Source organism: Sphaeramia orbicularis, chromosome 13, assembly GCF_902148855.1.
Source record: "Sphaeramia orbicularis chromosome 13, fSphaOr1.1, whole genome shotgun sequence".
NCBI classification, from domain to species: Eukaryota; Metazoa; Chordata; class Actinopteri; order Kurtiformes; family Apogonidae; genus Sphaeramia; species Sphaeramia orbicularis.
The window spans coordinates 26,908,558-26,933,936 of NC_043969.1; the positions used below are offsets into that span (position 1 = coordinate 26,908,558).

General features: G+C 40.8%; 1 protein-coding gene across 1 annotated transcript in view; it reads right to left on the reverse strand.

Annotated features, from left to right (window-relative positions):
* The window catches only part of rsrc1 (arginine/serine-rich coiled-coil 1), a 111,787-nt gene that overhangs the window by 51,669 nt on the left and 34,739 nt on the right, over positions 1 to 25,379 (reverse strand). Inside the window, exons 5-6 of the mRNA XM_030152322.1 lie at positions 17,717 to 17,753; positions 6,368 to 6,419 (exon numbers count right to left, since the gene is read on the reverse strand). Coding sequence (XP_030008182.1) covers positions 6,368 to 6,419; positions 17,717 to 17,753 — 89 coding nt within the window. The remainder of the gene's footprint in view (positions 1 to 6,367; positions 6,420 to 17,716; positions 17,754 to 25,379) is intronic.

The window sequence follows — 25,379 nt, forward strand, 5'->3', positions numbered from 1 at the left end:
CACCCCCCAATCCATCCATCCATCCGGAGGTCAGTCAGTGTGCCATCGGTGTCAATGGTCTACCACTATAAGCTTATTCAGGTATTTGGGCCGTCCGTTACTGGAGGCCCCATGCTCTCTCTCTCTGTCTCTCTCTGTCTCTCTCTCTCTGAGACATAATTACGACCGTTGACTGGAACAGTGAGGTAATGGCACATAAATCCAGTTGATCAATGGTTACAGAGACGAAATTACAGGACACTCCTGTGCCATTATCCTCCCAAAGAACAACTCGTAGATGCATTCCTACACAGATGCAAAGGGGATTTCTGGTGCTGTTGTGTAATTGTTTTGTTTATTTGAATATGGTGGAAGCTTAAAAAAAAAACAACAACAACTAAAATAAGTAAATAACTAAAAATGCCTTAAGTTTAAACATCCCATAGATTGAACAAACAAAAAAAATGAACTCAAAATGAGGATAAAACTTCTAATCTGTATATCACTGCTAACCTGAAAGCACCCCTGATTTGTTAAGTTGAGTCTTTTAAAAAGTGCTGCAGGGGAAACACTGACAAATTTTCTCTTTGGACCACGATACTTTAATCATTAAACTACGTGAGCTTTTTTTCTTTTAATCTGTCCTTTTCTCTGCTCTTTCTCATCGTTCACTGAACTTTTACTGTTATGTAAAAAACATTCCAAATTCAGCGATAATAATGCTGCAAACAAACCACTACATGAAAACAAGAATTTTTTGCACCTCAGAACAAAACAATCCAACTCTTTAAAGGTTGTTATCTAGCTGGCTGTCTTCTGTTCAGTCTAAAAAAAAAAAAAAAACAGAAAAAAAACCCCATTACATTACACCAAAGCCCTCAATTCACTTCAAAATGCTTGTAGTAAAGTGGCGTGCTGCTGTTGTCACAATAGCACATTAAGCTAAACAAAACAGGTATTTAGGAGTTATTACTGGGTAATTCCCTTGTGTTTTACAGACAAAATCCCCTTTGAAATAAAAATTACCACTGACGGTGTTCATAGCAGTTGCCTTAGTCATGTCACACTAGAGGTGATGCTGTGACCAAATTGACAGCGATTTGAAGATGGATAATATGTGGGAACTGTAACTCACAGACAAACAAATCCTACGTTTCATTGCAATGATGACTCCTCAATCTGATGACATGATAATTTATGTACACAAGGATCTGAGAGGAGAATGGAAGAATAACAAGTTACGCAAAAAAAGACGTATAGAGGTTTGAGAAAGACTTGGGCCGTGTAAAGAACGAAATCTTGTCTGAGCCTCCCCGTCCCGTCACCTCTTATCCTGGCAGAACAAAGGGCGGCAGCCTCCTAAATGTGGCGCATTAGCCCTTTAGTTCCAGAGGGGGTAAGGTGACACCCTCCATGTATGTGGTCTGTTCACCACACATCTGTCAGGGCCTAAGGGGACGGGCTGGGGCGCTTGGAGGGACAGCGGGAACTGGGAGCCCAGGCAAGATTCAGGAAAGAAGCAGTGTGTGTGTGTGTGTGTGTGTGTGTGTGTGTGTGTGTGTGTGTGTCTTCAGGACCCCTGCTGTGACAGAGAAGCCTAATACCCTGTATTTACTGTGGAAGAATTAGTCTGATCGCATGATGCCGCTAAGCCTAGCTAGTCACCCCCCCCTCCATTGCCTTTTTTATATCTGTCACTCAGAGAGTTCATATCAACAGAAAGAAAAACATGCAGATGAAAACAGAAGCACTTGTCTACTGGCCTGCTGATAAACTACCAACCAACTTTCTGAAAGGGCAAAGAGACATAACTGGCATTCCTTAAAGACAGACTTAAAATGGGTGGTCTGAGCTACTGTACACAACATGTGACCACAACACCTCTGCTTGGATTCAGGATCAGCTCATTTGACACATGTTCTCCAAAGATCCCCGAGGAACAGCTACAAAACATTATAATGTATATCTTTTCATTTAACATAAATGCTGTAATTTGCTGTCTGTTTTTTTCAATAGGGTGTGGGATGTTTAAAATTACTGCATTGCTTGCCACACACATACACACACGCACACATAGTGACAACAGTTAACTTAACAATTAAACCTTCACTAAGTTTAAGACTGGTTTAATGCACTGTACAATTTAAAATAATATCTGAAAATTACGATTTTGCATATTACCAGCATATAACACTGCTTCATTAGTATCTCTGTTCTGTAAATGAAAAATTAAATTACACCATGAACTAGAAAACAGCATACGTCAAAATGAGTTGAGCAGCACCACTTACACAAATGCTGAAACATTTTGTTGAGAAAAAAAGTCTGCAAATGCATAATATCCAGAGTGTGCAGCTTAACACATTTATTTTGAAATGATCTCTAGCTGGTAGTTAAGTGGATTGGGCGCAACATCACAATGACCACTCTGAACTTTCACCACATACTTGGAAATCTCAGTGGTCAATATTGTGATTTAATTGGGAAGATTGAGCTGCAAAGTTGATCAAATTAGACACTCCTACCAACCAACTCAAGTAAGGTGTCAAACCAATAGAGGGCATTAATTCAGACCAGTGAGTCCCTGCCAAGTTCAAACTTCTGATGAAATTGTAAGGATTGTTTGTTTTGCTGCTGTCAAAGGTTCAAATAGGGAAAAGACGGAGGTTTTGATGACCCTTGGCCCCGAGGTCCTTAGTGGGTGTTCTGCAAACACTCCCTATTGACATGTGGATAAGGAGAGGCCCACTGCTTTGCCTGGCGCAAATACTCATTTGAGTAGAAATGTACACTGCTTTAAAAAGAGATGAGAAAGAAGCAAATGTGTTTTATGTGTCCTGGCTGCTATGTGTGTGTATTCCTCATGGAAATGTATGGATTTTATATGCAGCTTCACATGTGTATGTATTCCCAAAGATCTACAGGTCTGTTTAACATCAGGAAAACATACTGATGTCAAATAAAAAAAGGAGATGGTGAAGAAGACAAAGGTGAAAAAGAGCAGATACACAAGAGTAAAGCAAAACTTTTTTTGTTTGTTTGTGTTTTGTGAATCAGAGGCAAATCCTGCTGAAGTTGCTCATTCATAAGCCATGCAAGAGCTGTTCTTACAGACAACACACCCCGCACGAAACAAAAGACTGTATGAAGCTACAGAATGAATATAAAATAATACATAGATACAGAGTATGTACTTGAGATGCAAAAGTACAAGTTGCTCTTTCTATCGACAGCTTTAGCATTTATTGTAGAGGTGATGACATCAGTATTAATAGGTCTTCCCATTCATCTGTTAATACGAATTAAGGAGAAATGTTTTCTCTCATGGGTTAAATGCTGAGAGAGAATTTACATTAATTTAATTGGACATTACTTATTTACAGACCTTCGATATCAAGCAAAGCCTCCCTATAAATGTTAAATAAAAAGTCATTTCTAAAAAGTTTAGAAAGTTGTTTGTACAGCAGTTGCATGATTGGTTTGGGTCCAAGTATCCGTTATTGCCTCCCCTTGATTATTAGCTGAACACAAACCATATCAATCAGTCCCTGTAAGGGATTATCGAATTAGTGAAAATTATTCTAAGATTAATTAAATTAATAATGAAGTTTGTCTTAGGGATATGGTGTGTAGTGTAGTGTAGTGTGCATGTGTGCGCGTGTGTGTTTGATATGTAGGCCAAGCAGGAAGTGACCCATAAACACATCCATCCAGCCCTTTCATTGGGGGCCAGTGCTGCCCTCCTCCTCTCACCTCCTCATCCACACACACATACACACACACACACACACACACACACATACACACAAAGCCCCCAGTGAGCGTTAAGCAGGCCAGCGGGCCAGCCGAGGGGGCTCATTACAGGTCCACAGAGCCCCCCAACACAAAGGCCTGAGCCGCTTTAGCCATGGGATGATCTGCTCTCTACTGACTAGAGAGAGTCCATAGACGGACAAAAGGAGGGAGCGAGGGAGGGGATGGGAGAGAAAGAGCTGGAAAAGAGCAGAGAAGAGGAGAGGAGAGGAGAGCCGCGGGCTTTAAGGATGTCAGGAGACCCCGAGAGAGAAAGCCTGGCGGGCGCTCAGAGAGGAATGGAGGGAAGGAGGAGGAGGAGGAGGTGGCTTAAGCTCCACGGCTACGTCAGGACATTAACATTCACACAACCTCCCAACATCTGCTGCTTCCTTCTAGCCCTCCATCCCTATATTCCTCCATCCACTAACAACGCAGGAACAAAGGCAGTAAGATAGAAAGACCGTGAGAGGATGGATGGAGCAAGAGAGGAACGAAAAACAAAATAAATATATCAAAAGGCAAATTAACTGCACACAATTTTGTAGCCGGAGGGTCAATGAACAGTAACAATAAGTTTCTTATGAACTAATTATACAAATGTATGATTAATAATAAGATTGAAATGAGTGAGGGATGTAAAAGAGAAAAAGCAGCAAGAGACTAAGTATCAAATAAAATCATATGTAAGTGTAAGCACTAAATGTAGTAGCTTTCAGTTGGACATTTTCAGTAGGCTTTATTTCTATTTGACAACTTTGTTTTCTTATTGTGATTTAGTGAAGTTAGCTTTACAAATATGTAAGTTTTACTTTTTTTTGTTTTTTAGAAATTGAGTAGTTTTGGTTTAATTTTTATTAGTTGATTTTAGTTATAATATGTAATGCTTTGATTTACAGATGCTAGTAAATGCAAAGCCATTTTATTTTGCACACCCCGAATCATTACAATTTAGGGGAAAATGAAAATCTGACTTTACCTGAAGTAATGCTTCGTTTTAGTTTGTACTTTGTCATTTTTTTCTTATTTAAGTTCATAATATTTTTTTTTTCATTGGTACTTTTAGTCATAGTCATCCTGGTTCAGGTTTGCTGGTGACCATCTCTGGTGACTGAGCCATAAACCTGCTCTTATTGAATCCTCCAGGAGATGGAGGAAAACCAGAGACGTGTCCAGTGCATTAAAACCCTCTCTGTCTCGTCCTGAGTCTGGCCCTGGGCTTGTGTCTGCACCCGTCTGGCCTGCTGCACTCAAAGCCACATGCTCATTTTTATGATGCCTCACCATTAGCAGCACATTAGCCTGAGCAGTATGGGGTGTCTGATGTACATACAAAGCACTGACCCCACTGCAAACATGTAGGATGCAGAGTGAATATAGAGAACAAATACATAAGTGACACATGAATCAGAAAGCTCAAGTCAAGTAAAATCAGAGCAGGAGGCTTCAGTGACTGAGAGTAAGACTAATTCTAAAGTCTTAAGTGAGGTGTGTGGCTGCTGCGCCTTTATAGATGATATATAGATGCCTTATAGATGGTTCTTTCATATATTTCCTGTGGTGAAATTAGAACCCTGTTCTAACGCGCCAGGCCATATATGTGTGTGTGTGTGTGTGTGTGTGTGTGTGTGTGTGTGCGTGCGCACATAAGTGTAAACATGAAGACATCTTTCTCCACAGTCAATCACTGCTGTCACATCCTGCTCACAACTCAACTCCTCGAATACACACTGGAATATATACACTCTGTGCATGGTGACATCTGTGACTTATGAACTGGAAGGAGTGTTTGAAATTAAGCTGCAGTGAATATGGGACCAGGGGTGCTCAAAGTGGAGAGCAGCAGAAGTGTGTGTACTTATTTGTCTGTGGTTGATATGTGCAGGGAGGGGTGCTGGGAGTCGGTGAGGGGGTAAAACGAGAATGAAATCCATCCTGGACAAAAACAGATTCTGCATATTTAAGAGTCAATCAAATCATAAGCCTATGAAACACATATCTAAACTTATACTCTCACAAATACTCCATCATCCCATCTTAATATTTCCATCCTGCAAAGAAAAATCTGTTTTTCAGTGGCACAGTTAGGCTGCGAGCTGAATCTAGTCTACTCAACAGTAACATTCTCATACAAAACGTTCTGAGCAGAAGTGAGGTCTGAGTATGACCTCACTTCTGAGTATACTCTGAATATGAGTAAATTCTGCAATGTGTGATATTGTGATGATTTGTGATAAATACACAAAAAGACTTCATAATCACCACCAACTTGACACCACCAAGAGAAGCTGGATCCGATAGGTCAAATGTTCGCATTATGAGGATGAAAGCATGGTGCTTTTTTTTCCTTTTGATTACATTTCAGACAGATTTTGGCTGTTTGTTGTTAATGTTAATATTAATAATAATGATGTTTATGTTTACTGTAAATGTTCGTACTGAAGTGACAATGCAAATACAATTTATCGTCTGGACTAGTGGAAAACTGACTGTTAAAAATGACTGTTTTTTTGGACGCAAATAATGAAAACAGTCCCAAACTGCACTGTAAGGCAAAAATATAAATATTGGGGGAAAACAGTGGTCTTCCACTTACCTGCAGCCTGCAGAACCATATGCATTCGGACCTTGGCCTGTTCTGCTGGAGTCTACAGAAAAAAACAAAAAAAACCAAAAAAAAACAAAAAACAGAACATTAGACAATAATAGTGTGATCATGTCAATGCCTCCTACAGAGACTTTCTTTTAACTGTGGTGCAATGTCAGAATGGAGCCTCGAGCAGATGAGGGCAAAGGCCTCCTCTCTGTTTACTATGCCACTCTGCTGTCTAAGACATCACAAAGCGCAGCTGATGACAGGACAGAAAGCCTCTGGTATAAAAGAATCTGTCTATATAATCTAGTTCAAACTACACTGTCCCTGAGGCGAAAATATATTCCACACATGATCATCTTTAAGCGCAACCACTGAAGTGAAATTTCCCTTAAACTGTCCTCACGGAGCATCGAGGGACAACTTCATGGAGCTACTAGTCTAGTCTGTGAAAAAAAAAACCCTGCTAGTAAAAAACAGAAAGCAACAACATCTCTGACACACCAGGGAGAATCAATGAGGAAGAGATGAAGAGAAATTTAGAGACAAAGAGAGAGAGAGAGAGAAGTGAGGGGAGAAGAGAGAAAACAAAAGCTGCTGTAACAAGTCTTTAGAGAGTTGGATAAGAGGGCACAGAGAGCACATTTTACAAAGATCACAGCCAAAGACTCAACATATTCCCCTTCGCATCATGTGTGTGCGTGTGTGTGTGCATCAGAAACGCTTAGCGGGCATGAACAGGGGGAGGGCCTTGTGCTTTGACAGCTGTATTGGGAGGTGCAGCCTTTTTTCCTGACATGCCCTCAAAAGGGTCTTGCTGTAATTCCAATATCACTGCTATTAGATTTGAGGGTCTTAATTGTCAACGAAGAATGATGGCTACGACAGGGCGCGACGCTATAAAAAGCGAGCCTGCTACAGATTGCTCTCGGAGGTTTTTCGGCGCTGCCGTGGCACGGCGGCCCTCGTTACAATGCAGCGGCGGAGACTATGCAGGATTAGAGAGAAATTAAATGCTAATGGGGATGGGATCTGAATCTGCTGCCTGGGAGCATCATTTAGACGACAGGGCCGGGGCGTCGCTGACAGGCAGCGCTTCCTCCCTCCTCCAACGCAGACAACCCAGCTCTTCCTCCCACCATTTCGTCTCCCGGCTCCCCACCCCACCCACAGCAAAAAACCTGATTTATCAAACTGTAAACTTGTCACTTTGTAAAAACGTCACTTTTCGGTGGCAGCTGGGGAAATATAATGACCCCCTTTAATGTAGCGATGTCAGGGTGCTGTATCCTAGATGGAACGCATATCAAGACACTACACTGACTGACACACACTCAGTGCAAAATTAATGTGTGTGTGTGTGTGTGTGTGAATCCCCTGTAGCAGGTGACACAGTGGATCACGCTCACACTGACTGGAACTGCTCGACAGCTGAAATTACCAATTGCTATTATGCTAAAGAAGAACATGAACACTTGAGGCCTTCTCCCACACACACACACACACACACACACACACACACACACACGCACGCACTCACACACACTTCTTGTTCCCTTCTTGAGGAAGTGATTAGGGCACAATTCAGTCTATTTTTCCAGCTTTTTGGCAACTTTGCCCGAAAAGGAACATACTAACTGCAAAAGCAGATATTATGTACAACAATTAAAAGTCCTGAGCTTAGCCTGCAGTCAAGCAGAGTGTCATAGTACAACCAGTCTTCGAAAGCAATAACACATCACAGCTTAACTAACCAGATAATTGTGTGTGCTGTGCAATCATCTTAGTTACAGTTTATTACGACGCCCCCTCAGTAATTACATTAGCATTTGTTTACATTGGCCTTGAGGCATGTGTAAGTCTATGTATCCTCAAACAACACAAACACAAAATCCTGCCAAATCATCACTGTAATACAACACTGACTCACAAAAGACAGAAAACTTCAGAACTAAAACTTTCATAGTAGCTGCTTCTTTTGAACAAAACAGCCGTGACGTCAAAGAAACTATGTGATAACCTTTAACAGCACAGAAATATTTGGTTTTGCTATCACAGTGCTTTTTTGACCTGTGTGATTCAGAGTAGGATTTCTTTTAAATAAATGCAGAAAATACAGAAAACAAGAAAAAACAGAGATCAGGAGTATGGGCTCCTGATCCCTCCAGTAGTAAATGAAGGCTGAACAGGCTAATTACTACCTAATTATCATCACAAGTATTGTAAAAGGTACTCAGAAGTCAGCTCGCAACTAAGCAAATAAAGACACACAGAAGCACAACACAAGTTCACACACACGAAAAATAATTCACTTCCAGACAAACCCACCGTTTTTGTCTCTAATTCACACACACATGCCTGTTTTCGCTGTGTGTAATTCATTAGTAAACAATAAAAAGGCGTTAATTGTGCTCCCCAGAGGCAGATCTGTGTTCCCCCCACTGGGAGAAAGGCACCCGCTGCATCTGAAGTGGCTTCGCCCCTCAATTAGAGACGTGCCTTTCCGACGCACACAAACAAACACACAACACTAAAAGGCCTGTGTGTGTGTGTCTGTGTGTGTGTGTGTATATGTGCTTAGGGGGAGTAGTTTGGGAGCGCAGGCTGGAAATGAGCAGCGCTTTCCTTATAAGGGATTCAGATGATCACACAGTGACGAAAGGGGAAAAACAGACAGAGGGGGACAAAAGACAAGACAGACCGAAAGCTGCTCTTGATTTCTTTTGGAGCTCCCATGATACAGCAAAGTGAGAGGAGGAGAGAAGGTAAGAAAGGAAGTAAAAATACGAGAAAACAGGAAGACGACCAGAGGAAAGGTGAAAGAAGCAGGGAAAGATGTGAGGAGAAGAAGAAATGCGGAGGTTTGTGAATTTACAGCAGACCGTGTTAAACCTGAGAATGACTGCTATAAAATGTTTTACCGTAATTCACCCACAAACATATTTATTCATAAGCTAAAAGTGGAGTCTGGTGCTGTGCAATGAGCTTGGGAGCTGCTACATTTAAGGTATAACCTGTCCTTCTCTAAGAACTGTCACAAAAAGACCAACTTTAAATACTGACTCTTGATTCACAGGCAAATTCTCAACCAAAACAAAAGAGGAAGTCCGTTCAGCCCCTCAGCAAGCCTCCTGTTCAAGCCAACAACGACAGACAAACTAAGACACACTCTGCTGCTCAGCGACTATCCATTAGTCAAACATAAACACGTCCCATTACAAACACAAACCACCATCACTCAGCTTGGTAAAAACAATGCTACTCTAATGTGGTACTACACGCAGGAAGCAGCTATGGATATGTGTTGGATTTGTGGTGGTGGTGGTGGGGGGGTGGGCTGTTAACATTACTGGGCTTAAAGCTGACTGGATCGAGCAAAGTACAATAGGTCAACGGACAAATAAAAGGCCTGATAGAGCAGAAACAGAGCGGGAGAGGAGAGGGCATGGTGGTCAGACTTGACTGCTGGTTTGTGAAGTGATTTATCCTGTCTATCAAAACATACGCAACAAGAGTCAATTTATAACTGCAAAAAAAAGAGAAGACAGAAACTGACATTTATAAGGTGCAAGGGCAGGGTCAAGTAGCAGCACAGATCAGTGTACATAGACAAATTTTTCAGCTTTAAAATCTCTGTAATTCAACTTTCAAGTAATAAAGATAATCTGTCAATCACTTTATTTTAATATGACCAGTCACTGAACATAGTCACGGCCTGTCAATCTGGCTCAGGTAAGAAATGAACAAAAACAGAGGAATCCAAGGGAAAATTAAAAAGCTGTAAATGGGGAGATTGGTCAAAGAAAAACAGACACTAATCACTTTTCCATTGGACATATGCACAAAACTTTAGCGATATTTACTAAATGTTGAAAAAACATAGAAGTGTGTAATGTCGTTTTTTCCATTAAATCACAAATGTGATGATTTGTTTATTTATTATCATGAAATGACACGAGAAGTCATTACATAAACATGGCGACGAATGTAAATATTGTGTTGATTTACAGATATATCCATTATTATTATATATTACCCCTCTATCCTGTACTAAATTAAAACATGATTCGGTTTCCTGGTGTGTCCACACATACCGCGCCATGTTTCTTTTAAAACTCTTCTTCGCTTGTAACACCCGTCAACATCCTTTTTTTTTTTTAAATTCACGCGACTCTAGTTGCAGAAAAAGGTCTTCCCTTTGCAGTTCTGCATGATATACCAATTGGGCGACGCCCAAAAAACCACCTCTTGTCAGCGCAAAAACTTTGAGGTTTGGCGAAATTGTCATTTTTCCATTACATAAATTTTTATGCGCAAATTATATTCACGCAATTTGAGGGTCAATGGAAAAGCGACTACTGCTGGTATTCCTGACCATAACTTGAGGTGTAAAAATCTTAAAACAGGTAATCATCTACCAGGTAACTCCAAGAAGTGACACACGATGACTTACAACATGTGACACTATGTAAAATATAATTGCTGTAATTGTTTATCATAATGTCAATATATAAAGGAAAACAAGGTAAGCTGTGTGCCAGCTTTAATTGTGATAGAATAGATTTATTTATAGATACAATCATAAATAATCAAAAATGAATGATGGAAACAAAGTAAAACTAAATATCCACAATAAGAGGACGATGACAATTAAAGAAAAAAAAACATAGTGACAGGTTAAGACGCTGTTAAAATGCTTCAAACACCCTGGATTCAACGGGGTATGGGACCTTTTTTTCAAGCTTTTCCCTCTACTAATAAAGTAAAAAATGACTGATTGAAAACAAGGTTTGCGCAAATTCATCTGAAATATTCCCAAAAACGTCCAAAACTGGCACATGAATCCCATCATCGACCGTAACATTAATCTTAATTGCCCCGGTGTAACCATTATTTACTGTCAATAAACAGTTTCAATATATGAACTCTCAGCTCCCACCTCAACTAACTCTCTTTATGGTGGAGATGATATGCCCAATATTCATCTCATTATGTTTTTAAAGTCTTCATCTGTTTCCATTTTCCTTCATTTGTTGCATTTCACTCAGCCTTGCTCTGCATCTCCTCTTCCCCACCCTCCCAACTCCCAAACAAACACACAGATATATCCCATACCCAAAAGAGGACAGGGGAAAACAGAGCCCCTAGAAAATGCAATATTTCTGTTTTTAATATCGAGGTCTATAAGATCAGGGCAGAGATGGGTTCCATGGCAATATGTTTATTTATATATTTTATAAGGAGGGGAAAAAAAATCCGCCTATCAGTGTATGTATTTGGGGGGCCTGAGCCACTGTACCGGAGCTCATCTTATATGAAAAATAATGTTGTGTATGGCTATACTTTTATATATAATGGCAATATGGGATCAGGGCTCTTTTACAATGTGCCATACTTCAGGCTAGGGCTAACAGCATTTTATGGCCCGCCAGCAGTTCATCTTCATGTCTCAGGCAGGCAGGAGCACTGCATAATAATGTCGTTTCCTGCCCCCAAATGCTATTTCACAGGCCGGGGCTCATTTCTCAAACTTCACCACTTTTACAATTTCCCAAACTTTTATTCCCGTCATTATTACCAACAAGATTTCATTACGTATTTAGAATGTAAACAAGTCTGAGTAATGACACTCCCCCGTCTCCCTGGAATCATTCCCGCTGATGGCTCTGCTGCTATCTAAGGCACCCATATTCACACACAAACACCAACACAAACACACACATACACACACACTAAAACATGCACGTCCATACAAACGCACAAAGCGCCACGCACTGCGACTTTCCCCGCATACAGCCATACAAACAGTACACATACACCCACGTAAACTGCCCCGGCAAAGATCCCGCTCTAAAGCATTCATTTACTACGTCGTGTGTGTGTGTGGACGCGCATGCATGTATGTGTTCCCGATAAAGGGGGAGGATGTGGGGATGGGGGGGTGGGGTGGGGTGAGTTTTATACTCAACTCACATAAATCATGTAGAAGAAAAATGAGCAAATGTGCAGGCTAACTCATCTTCTCCCCATCCGGAGAAAATGAAATTCACTGGAATACCTATCAAAACTGCAATCATCCAGAGATAATATCTTCTTTGGTCTATCTGCACTTTCCGATTTAATTTCCTCCATGCCCTTGACATCCAGCGATGCCATTAAGATGAAGCACATACAGTAAGGGAGTAGTTCTCATGTATTGATATATGAGATCTCTGTGCTTAATGTAATATCATCATTTGAAAATTAATGCAATCTTTCTTTTGTTTGGGGGGGGGGGGGGGGGTGTCTTATTTATTTATTTATTTATTTATTTTGGGTTTTTTTTTGGGAAACACTTGAGGAGCGACAGTGCGACTGCCTACAAGATGGAGCTTGAGACAGTGATGGGGGATACGTTGGGGGGGGGTGAAACAAAGTAGTGAAAGACGGGGGATACTTTTGTGAAGCGTCTCCCTCCTCTTCCCCTCCTTCCATACCAGAATGACATGCAATTATGTCTGGGCCTGCCCGAAGTCAGAGGTCACTCAAATTACTCCATCATTTAGCCGCGCCGTCGAGATGAGAGGGAGAAAGAGACCCCCCCCCCACACCTCCTCTCTGCCCGTGTTTCCGCATCCTCCCACCCCCCGCTGCTACATCAAATATCATGAAATCATTAGTGTAATAAGCATGGAAATCTGTTTGCAGATTATCAACACCCCCTTCCATCTTCCCCTCCTTTATCTGTCCACAATCTCTTTCTCTCTGAGCTGTTTTAACCTCTTTATCCCATACCATAATATTGGGAAGAAGAAAGACAGACAGAGACCAAAAAAAAAAAAAAAAAAAAAAAAAAAAAGGATATAGAGGAAGATAAGGAGAAAGTGTTTAATGAGACAATTTAAGTCAGACAACACGAACAGAAGGAGGATAAAGAACAGAATCAATTATATAGAATTTTGAGCTTTGAACTCTGTTGAACTTCTATTATTTTACATCGGGACTGCTCTGGACCGATGTTTGTTGCATTCCTCGTATGTGAATGTGCCGCTCTGCCCACAGCTGCTGGTTTCTATCTGTCAGTAGGCCAACCAGACTATTTGCCTTTGTAAACTCTTCAACTCACCAAGGGACACTCGCACGACATCAGCCATTCCCTGAAGTGAGCCATGTGTACGGCAGCACGGTGACGCATCATGAGAGAAGACCACACTGTCCTACCACTTTGGAAAATATAAATATTTCCTGGATTATTCCATAACAACTCACTTGGAAAATATATAGTCAGAATACCCTAAAAAGTAATGCTGTGAGGAAAATTGAAGACAGAAACATATTTGGTAATGATAAATCTCTATTAAAGCTACAGAGAATCTAATTTGTTTGTGGAGATATAAACAAAAAAAAAAACAAAAAAAACCTGCAACACTTATTTAAAAGAATACGCATTACAAATTATCCTCTGGGTTTCTTGAATATGCGTCGATGAAAAATAAGAAATGGATAACTCTTAGAATACAAACACTAGCGATGAAAGGGCAAACCCTCAAGAATTCATATCTAAAAAAAAGTATTTAAGTTTATGATTTTTATAAGGTGCAAGGTCCTGTGAACTTGAAAGAAGTTTTTACATGAACTGGAAAAAGTTCTGAATTCTGGTCGAGTTTGCCATGGACTGACCCTCCTTTTAATGAACAGTACATTTGCATAAATATATTGGTGAAAATTCTTTTTGACTCAATAGAGTAACTTCAAGACAGCTTCCCCTGCTTTGGTGTACTGGGTAATGTGTCCTCAGCTTCCTTTATTCAGCCAGTAAATTATTCTACCATCCAAAGGACAACGATATTACCAGTATGCATTAGTCAAATTAAATTACTCACCTATTCTAGCGATGCTTACACTGCCTGAGGTAGATTATACAGGCCATTTGGGAACCAATGGACCAAATTATTGACAGATTTAATGCCAAATTAGTTCATAGCATTAACAGGGAGGGTGATGAAGGTGATTTATAAAGAGCAAGCATCATCTGACTGGGAGAACTTGGTGTGACAAGTATGAAAATATGCAGAAAACTAAGGGGCAACCCAGAAATCCTTCCATCAGGACACATTAGAGATTTAGCAAATGTACAAAAAGCAGAAAAACTTCAGAAAAAAGTCAGAAGTTAAAAGTCAGACCCTGATGATCACATGCAACCTGCAACTTAGAAACAAACAAAAAAAAACCTTTAGAATTCTTTCTGCAAAGAAGATTATTACTTCTTTTACTCAAAGCATCCAATGAATCACTGCATAATTAACATTTTTAACTGTACTAGTTCGTGAATCCAGCTTTGTTGGAGTCACGACCTCAGCTGAACCTCTAACCCTGCAGTGAGCTGGAAACCAGGCCTTCCTGCCCTCTACAATCACGTCTTAGTCAACTTCTTCTCCGCAGACTAATGACGTCTCCCCCTCTCTCCCCTCGCCTTCTTCTTCCCCTCTCGGCTTCCATCCGTCCCTGGGCTGTGTGTACGATACAACGATGGCTACAGCTGCTGATTGAGCCAGTAATCCTGAAGAGGCCGATTCTTCATGTATTGATTGAGCTGCTGGCTTTCTTCTACTTCGCTCTAAGAAGTTGCGCATCTGGACTGATTAGCTGCTGTAGGCCAGTTCTTTCACTACCGCTCCATTTCTCCCAGAGCAAGGAATCGTCAGCCTCGAACTTAGGTGCTTGTGAATGTGTGTGTGTGCGCTTGTACATGTGCCTGAGTGTATAAAAACAGAACTAACGCAGAGCGCTGGGAGCAATTAACTTCAGTCTTCTTTTCTGCGTTGCTACTGATCGTGTTCAGTCAATCTGCTGAAGCGTGAAAACAAAAACAAACACGAACAATAAAACAAACCTCATACCACATAAATCTTATCTGCCCACCTAATTACTGCACCAGTCATTCACTCATATGGTTAACTTAACAGCAGGAGGTAATGTGAGTATTCATCATGGAAAATCAAGCACTTGAATTATTTGAACAGAGGCTTGATTGTCACAGCACTGTGAATAATTTACAATTCTTATTTTTGTTATGCGTAAACAATTACACATTAATAATTTAAAATAAGCAGAAAGTAGTTACTATTAAAAGGCATAAAAAAGTACTGCTTAATAGAAAAAATGTTATAAGGTAGCTTGGTGGAAGGCGACACTGAGAAGTGTCAATATTGTTGATGTACTAATCTTAAGAGCAGTACGTCAACAGACAGTCATAAATGCCTGTTTAGAAATCCACAGCGATATATGTGTGAGCTATAGATGGAAGGAACATTTCGAACAGCCTTGCAACTCTACCTCAGAGGGAGACGAGCTCTATTATTTACAGTTCTCTGTCCCGAATCGTAATCACAGTCTTGCACTCCCCAGGCAGCTGACGACTGGGGTGCAATCTCCCCATAAGCATAAACACACCCATAAATTCAAACACTCAGTATTCAGGCATTCAAATTCCACAAGACATACAGTATATATGAAAAAAAGGAAAAAAAAATGCATCAGTAGACATACTAATGTCTGTTTGTGCATGTCTCCTTGTGTGAGCAAATGTGTAATATTTAACTCCTGAGCTATCCTGATGAGTATAAAGACGCAGCAGTAACTAAGAATCAAACACAAATACAAACAGTTCTAATCTGTCCCTATAGGTCCACTTAGTGCAAAAACCATACAAAACATAACATGCATATGCAAACTTGCTGTGTTAACCCCTGCCAAGATACCCAACATTAAAACAAATACACTTATATATACAGCGCCAATCCCATTGTGCATATATCTGTATGTATAAACACTATATACCTTGAGTGGATTTCTTTAAAATGGTAATATGATCCAAAGATCTATAATTCAAGGTGACTTTAGCCAAGTAACTTTGTAACAAGTGTGAGAACATGAACAAATGGTGCACTCGTTTGTGACTTCTCTTATGTAAATGCAGTGCATACAGTATCCTATTTGCCTGTTATGTATAGAGGCCCGGGATCACTTCTGTCTAATGTAAATTAGTTCACATTCCTCCAAATGGCTCTAAGAGAAAGGCTCAACTTAACACAGCCAACCTAATGTTTGTGCAGATGTAACTGTCAATACACATATTGATTAATGCTGTTTATGCATGTAATCCTCTGTTGAATAATTCACACCACCTTTTATAGAGTACTACATCAATCACATTCGCGCACCCTCCCATCCACATCTCTACACCCAAAATAGTAAAAAGCAGGAGACAGCTGTACCCACAAGTGCACCTCTATCATAATAAAGTATGTTAAAACATATAGCCTAACATAATATAATGCTTTAACTGCATTCTAGCAAGGAAGTGCAATTATTAACAATTTAATGCTGCACTGTGAGCAAAGTGCTGCTATGACTGCCTAACTCTGAGAACATTCCCACTTCAGAATACGGTATAAAAACTCTCAGGAACTCTGAGGAAAACATTAAGGAACAGTTCTCAGTGACGATGAAATCTGAGGTCAACTTTATCTGATCTGCTCCTGACGGAAGTGGAGAGCGACTGTTTGAGTTTCAGGGTCAGGCGGTTGTGTGGCATATTCAGGGTCATTTGCGTAGGGTGCAGTTTAGTATGCAGGGAGGCGAGGGATGGAGGGCATGTGACATCCACAGAGAGCTGGGACCCTCGCTGACCCCTGTCTATAATTCATCCCCTGGAATATGGGGCACATCAAACCATGGTTCCTTCCCACCCAAAAAGAGGAGAGAGAACCTTTTCACTTTGTTGCACGGCACTCTGACCCCGTATTAAAGCGAGCGGCAAGAAAAACCCTGGAAACGTCAGCTATTAAAATATCAGGCCGTCCCGGGAGACCGTTTCCAGCGGGCCCTCGATTCGTGGATGGGAGAGGAGGGAGGAAAGGCCCCATGCTGGTGGACAGAGGGAAAAGGGAGACTAATACCTGTACTTTACCTTTCAGATATGACTTAAAGGTAAAAAAAAAAGGTTCTTTTCATACATGTGAGCACAAAGAAGCATGCAAACTTTTTAAACCTAGTAAAATTTACACCTAAATGAAAGCAATAAGAGAGAATAAAGCAAATATGCATCATTGGGAAGATTTGGGGATAAATGAAACACCGGTATAAAAGGTGGAAGTGGCCCTGGGGGGGGGGGGGGGGGATACAACCCTCCCTCTATCCCTGTATTCTCTGTTTTCTCTGTCTTTCTCTCCCTGCCTGTTAGCTGCAGGTATTCAGCTCCAATTCCGGAGGTTTCATTAGGAATGCAGATATCAAAATGTGCGTGTGTGTGTATGTGTGTGTGAGTGAATATGGAGAATAGAGGAGGAGGGGGTGTTGAATAGAACTTACCAGATGTTCTAATCTGGCTTTGATGTTCCCGGCGTCCCTGCAACACAACAACACATTTCCCTCACTGTAAATAAAGCACTGACACAAAACGTCATTTAATAAAAAGAGCTTTTTTTGCAGGCACACACAAATCTGCAGAGAAACACATACATGGCAAACATTTAAAAGTACTTTATGAGTATTTCTGAACAAATTTCTGAATATGTTAACACCCTAAGGGACATTACCTCAAGCTGGAATACAGTCAACAATTGTTATAATCATCTTAATGTTTTTTTTATTTAGTTATGCAGTGAGTATGGTGGAAGTGTTTGTGAGAGAAAATGACCCTGATCATATCAAAATGAAGTTAATAATAAAATAAGAAAACAGATAATTAAGAATTACTGTTAATATGAACATTTCAGACAGAAGTGATGGGTACTGGTGTGTGTTTGCGTGTACACCAGACAGAGGTTAACGAATATTGTTGCCACACTGCTGGCAGTCATAATAATAATTTTAAACTACAGAGAAAGAACTGGGAGCTTATTATCTGTGAATTAATAAAAAATGTGTGTATGATTATCAGGGTAGGAATGGCAGAATGACGAGTGGAGGAAGAGAAGGAGGGGGGGGAAGTCGGTTTTAAAAAGAGCAAATTGGCAGTAAATAATAGATGCAATTTTGGCACATTTCAAATTTGCAGCAGTGGAAATCTAAAGATCAAGAGAACACAAACAGGCCCCATCCCCGATCCCAGCACCCCTCCCCGTCCAACTCTGGCCCCCATTACTGACAACTCCACCCTGGCCGTGGCAATCCGGTGTGTGTGTTTGTCTGTGTATGTGCTGAGAGAGAGGAAGGCTTATCGACAGGCTTCAGTTGCTAATGCAGCCAGCAGCATCACAGTGTAAATCTACACCATCTCTAAAATTACATACTGTCTAATCCATCGCAACCCCCCCCCCATCCATCCATCTATCCATCCATCTATCTATCTATCACTCCGTCCATCCAGCCATCCATCTATCTGTCCGAGGAAGTCCCTGAATCAGTGTGACCACAAACCTAAGTCATTCCCATCCCATCATCATTTTTAAATAATGGCAAAAAGGAACGACGAATATGCTAAACAGAAATATTTACAAAAGTAAGAACCGTATAAATAGAAATGAAGACAAAGTCACAAAGAGAGGACGTTTGTTTGTTTATTGTGTGCTCTGTCAGTGAGCCACATGCAGACAAGTCAACCACTTAAGGCAAACTTCATCTAGCTGTAATTACATTACATTCTGACAAACACCCCGCCACATTCATTATACATGACGGGCGCCCGGCAACCAGACAGCAAGACATTTGTTACCGTGGTGACAGTGTGTGTAATCCGCTAATGAAGCGCAATTAGTGAGAAACAATCTAACACAGGGGAGACGCAGCGCTCGAGCCCTCCTCCTCCACTCATTTCCCTTTGCTTTTCTCTCCCCCTCCTTTTTTATAACCTCATCTTTTTTTTTCGCCTTAATGTTTGCAATCCCACCTTTAGTTGTATTTAATCTCTCGCTCATTCAATGTCCTAACTTCATCAAGGGCAGGCTGTCCAGCGCTGTCCACACCAGGGCCGATGGGATCGCTCTATCCATTAGACACACTCGGCCGACATGCACATACACACACAGCGTTTTACATCCTCATCTCTCTTTTCAAAACATCATATAATCTGCTGAGGTCTTCGGGGACTGAGCTTTCCTTTTCTCCTTATCTCTCTCTTCCCTCTCTCCCACCCTCCGTTCTCGGTGCCTTCAACACAGAGGCAGCATCGATTTCTGAATTACGCCACAATATTAAATAATTAATATACTTGCCATGATTGATGTTTTGCATTAGGCCAATATTAGGTTATCAATCAAAATCCACTTGGTTTAATGTAATAATATTGAAAATGTGTCAGTGCCTGTTCATCCAATTTGTAGTGGAGGCAGGCCAGATAGTAATGGTGGTGTAGCACAAGGCCTCAGAGACACTGTGGCCTGCTTACAACAACCATAGGAGCACATTATAGCCCTGGCACTCAGCGGGGGGAGAGAGAGGGAGGAAAGGGAGATGAAGTGAAGACAGAAGGGAAAGCAGAAACACACTGATATTATGCAACGTCACAGAATAAAGCAGATCTTAACCAGCTGGTGTTCATGCGTTAATCATTATAGTTGCTGAGCTGTTTCGGTCTGAAGCAAGGGTCAACAACCGTGCATTCAGAAATATCTTAAAAGTGACATATTAGTGACAGCTGCCAAGACCATGTCTCCAATTGGTATCCATGAAAAACTGAAACTGTCATGAATTCGAGAAATAATCAGACAATACTTTATTTCCAAGAGTCCATTCCAGTTTTATCTCATTTGCTACATTTGAATCATTTCAATAAGAATACTGATGGTCATTTTGTAAATTATTCCTCATTTAATACAATTCTGTGGCTAATAGAGAAACAAAGTCCCACCCCCTCTAGTGTGTTATATGAAAAAATATGAACAGCCAATGGTGAGAGATAAATACTTTCAAGAAAGCTGCCGTTTGTATCCTCTACTGCAGGGGTCACCAACCCTGGTCCTCGAGATCTGCTGTCCTGCATGTTTTAGATGTATCCCTCTTCCAACACACCTGATTCAAATGATAAGCCTATCATCAAGCTCTGCAGAAGCCTGATAACGACCGTCAGGTGCGCTGGAAGAGGGAAACGTGTAAAAGATGCAGGATAGTACATCTCGAGGACCAGGGTTGGTGATCCCTAATCTACTGCATCTCTTGTCACACATGAAACATGTTACCAACACCAAAACAGTCCTTAAATGGGAATATTTCAAGTCATTCTTCAAGAGAAAGGTGAAAAAGAATTGAAAGATGTGAAAATCACTACATGTTGAAGTGGCAAAGACATCTTCAACAATTCTGAACAGGCTGTAAAGAGAGACAGTTATGATGATGTCACTAGTCACTTTTCCATTAATCCTCAAATTGTGCAAATACAACTTGCGCATAAAAATGTACCTAATGAAAAAAAGACAATTTCGTTAAAACTCACGTTTTTCGATTAAAAGTTTTTGCACTGGCAAGAGGTGGTTTTTCAGGTGTAGCGCAAATGGTATATCACACAAAACTGCAATGGAAAGACCTTTTTCTGTAACTAGAGTCACATGAATACAAGAAAAAAAAGGGATGTTGACAGACGTTACAACAAGCGAAGAAGAAGAGTTTTAAAAGAAACATGGTGCAGTATGTGTGGACACACCAGGAAACTGAATCATTTTTTTTTTTAAATTTAGGACGGGATAGAGGGGTAATATATAATAATAATGAATATATCTGTAAATCAACATGATATTTACATATTTATGGCATGACTTCTCATGTCATCTTGCCATAATAAACAAATCATCGCATTAGTAATTTAATGGAAAAACCAACTTTATGCACTTCTGTTTTTTCAGCATTTAGTAAATAACGGTTAAGCTGTGCGCAGATGTCCAATGGAAAAGCAGCTACAATGTGTGTAATCTGTCGAAGGATTTTTGCAGTGTGAAGTTCAACAGGTTCACAACAAATTGACTTTCTACACTTTTAAATCTAGCTTTTAACCTGACAAACATATGTGTAAATGACACAAAATTCAAACTGGATCAATACATTACTTGTTTATTACCAGTGATTGTAATACAATTTTTTTTCCAAAATGAGGTCCCATGGGGCACAACCAGAAGAGGCGGGGCTTCAGCTCTCTATTGACTGCACTGGGCTTTGATTGACATGTCTTGTTGCTTGCAGGCCTTGTCAGACTCTTCAAGTATCTGTCCATTAAATAAAACTTTATTTGTAATCAAACAGCTTTAGTGCAGTTATGGTTATGCTGACAAGCGTGTCAAAGGATGTGGTCACACAAATGTTCCATGAAATCCATTGGTACTGAATGGAATTAGCATTAATTCAGGGTTGTATTTTAGGGTGTACAAAGTTGACTTTATTGTTATTAAATGTTAACATTTAGCAAGTATCTAAAATGACTCGTTGGTGTTTAATATTCCTAATTTCAGATTGTGGTTAGTCTATGTTTTGAATGAATAATGGGTCAATAATGTAAAGTGCTTGGGGTGTCAAGAAAAGCACTATCGAAATCCTATCCATTATTATTAGCTTGCTAGCTAGCTATTATTGTTAGCTTGTTTCACCATCTCCTCTCGTGCCTCTCAGACTTCACCCTTTTATTCATGATATGATCTCCTCTGGCGCCACAAGAACCAACATGGTGACCAGCCAAACGTAACTTACAGACTTCAAAAGTTAAAGTAGTTCGCCAGAGGTCCAGAATGTTGGTGTTATGACCATAATGAACAACACAGATTGGTTTGAGTCTTTTATTTTTTTGATCTGTTTTTTGTACTTGTGTATATTTGTTTTCTTCTTTTGGTGTTCTGTTTGCCCGTTTCATATGTGAGTGTTTATGTGGATGTGTTTGTGGGGATTCCACCTGGATGGGGTGGGGGGGTGGGGGAGTTCACAACTTTTGTAAGAAATGCCCTACGATGTCAATGTTGTTGATATGAAAAAATGATAGTTATTTAAAAAAAAGTTCATGTAGTTCAAAAACCAAAGAATTATGCCTTTGTGGCTGAGTCGACTTCCTTCCGATCACCAATCTGAGTTGTGAGATCAACCACAAAAAGCCAGACCCTTATTGTTGCTAAAAATTAATCTGTCAAAATAAGGATGAACAATCAAAACAGGTTAACATTTAAAATAAGCCTACGAGACAGAGAGCTTGGCAAAAAACAGCAGGTAAGAGAAATCCACAGAGAGGCTGAGACTAATGTGCTGTTGTTCCAGGAAAAGGTAATTAGTTATCTGAGCTCAATTAAGTAAAACTGGACAAACAAGTGTGAGTGTTAAACTGAGTTCTGGCAAGGTCAATACTGACCAATTTAACATGATCACTGGATCCATCACGCTGTCTGCACATTTCTACGCTCTCATTCGAGCTGCTTTTTACCCCCGTCTTGCCTTTGCTTCTTTCATCCACTCCAATTGCATACATTTTCCATCATCGTCTCACCCACAAATTCTTTTTATCCCTTTCACTCATGTTCTCTGTCTTTGTCCAAAGCCTTTCTTGTCTCTTGCGCTCTAACGAGGATCTTTAAACTGTTGCCTCATCTTACCACATCCCCTTCCCAGTGTCTCTGCTCACCTGTCATTTTGCCCTCTCCACATCGCCCAGCTCGCCTGCATGCCTTTCTCTCGTTTTTTTTTTTTAACTCCCTCTCCCTCTCCCGCCCTCCCGAACCCCCGCGCCCCTGCTAGCAGACAATTAATTACAGCGCCAGCACCAGATGAGTTGTCATTTGTGGTCAAGTTTCTAATAATTACGTTAGGTCTTCAGGTTCTTCTAAGATGCCCTCCCTTCTTTCCCTCACCCGCTCTCTTTTCTTTCTCTCTTCTCTCTTTACTTGAACCCCACCAACTCCTCCCCCCACCCCTTGAAACGGCAGAGATGAATATCTTTAGTCAGTCAATGGAGGCGACAGAGGGACTTAAAATGCAGAGGCAGTCATTTGATTTCCAGCTAACAGAGCTGCCCATTAGCCCAGCACTCATCAGCCATGCATTACCTCTCAGACCGGCTGTCCTGTGTGTGGAAGCGTTAACCCTTTCACTGACCGCTGCTGGCCAGGTTTACCACGTAGCATCAGGAAACACTGTTTTTTCAGCAGTGATACCCAAGCAGATCATTAGTAATCCAGGAGACTGATACCAGATATTTGGAACCAGTACACAGAACGTAATAAAAATAAAAAATCCTGTATCAACTTTAACATACAACTTTGCTGATGTACTGGAAGGATTATTTTCATTTCAGTGATGCTGTTATCCATGACATGTAACCAGTAGTACTGAAGTCTGGTCCAAGACCACAGAATGGAAACTTAAAGAGACACAGAGTGGAGGCTGTATTAAAGCTGAAGTAATAATTCACTGCAGATTAAATAATATTGGTGTATCAGGAATCCTTCCAGAGGATAATCTGCATTCTACATTATCGTTAATCTGGCCCCTGTTTGTGAACATAACCACTTAACTCCCTTTTATGAGAAATGTGGGTTTTCACCTGTAGAAGACGTGTATTTTGCTGCAGGGCATAGTGGTAATGTGTTCATTAAAAATTCTGACAAAGAAACACTTTAACTCAAGTTGCATTACAATCATTTAATGTTTTTCTCACTTACATCCCTTTTTCTGGGTGTACTTTAGCTGCAGCCTGAACATTTTGGCCTTCAGCAGCCTCTCAGCACTCAACCTGATATCAGTCAGAGATAGTGAGGAGGAGAGCAGCAAAGGGATGATGGGACACTGTAATGCTGTGAAAGAGACATCATTCATAAGAGTGAGGAGTGAGTGTGTGTGTGTGTGTGTGTGTGTGTGTGTGTGTGTGTGTGTGTGTGTGTGTGTGTGTGCCCGATTTGCCACAGTTGCATGCCTTGTCAAGCGTGTCATTGAGCATTCATATGTTGTTTGACTGCTGATAGAATGGCAGGCACATTTATTAAAGAGTCAATGTGATGGGGACACAGCGCAAGCATAGACACGCGCGCACACACACACACACACACACGAATCAGCCACACAATGCAGTAATACACAGCTCACATCAGTGACATCTGCCTGTTTAACTAATAGAAGGCAAAAGCTTGATATTAAGCAGTCAAGGGACGGGCACGTACACACGAAAACACACACACAAGCACAATAATACACAGAGCTCAGCTTTCCCCTAGGCCTGATTGCCATCTCCATAGCTCCTTTTTAACAGGGCTGCCAATTGAAATTGAAATTGTATTCTTGTGTGTGTACTATCAGAGCTACCTCTCAGGGTTTTATATAGCTAAGAGGAGCGTTTGGGGGGTGTGGGGGGGCACACTCACAGGAAGGGACAATGCAGGGGTAAGTCAGGGGCTGTCACTCTTCCATGCAGAATACACAAGAGGGAACAAAACACAGACTTATGTGTCTATGCGTTTTATGTAATTCAGCATGTGTACACCAACACACACACGCACACACTGAAACACACGCACAGCTACACAACACTGCCCCCCCCACTTTCAATGAAGGGGGTTCAATGTTAGCATAATCCCAAAATGGTGCAGAAAAGCAGCTCATTAAAACAAATTCAGCACTTTATGTTTCTCTAAAGGAGGGTTAAGTGCAGTCAATAAAAAAGTCAAAAAAAGAGAGGGATAAGAAAGGATGCAGTTGATTTATGGCTGGTCTTTTTTTGCTTCTTGTGATAAGCACAGACACACACATACACCTGTTCTAATGTGGCACCTGGACAGTGATAAAGGCTTATACTGAGGAGGGATCATTGGGCAAAATGTCTTCGATTTTGCTACTTTTTTTGGGGGGGTTTGTTTTTTGTTTGTATGCCATTATTTGATACAGATTGAAAATGCCTGCCAAAACTATGTTGACTATAAAAAGCATTTAACAAAGAACTGAATATAGACCAACTGCTGCATGAGAACAGGGTGATAACTGGAGAAGCATCACAGCACTAATGTTACAGATTATAGCTGTCCTGTAAATTTATACCTCTGGCCTGAATGCGCCAGACGTTGTACTTCAAGGTTTTTGC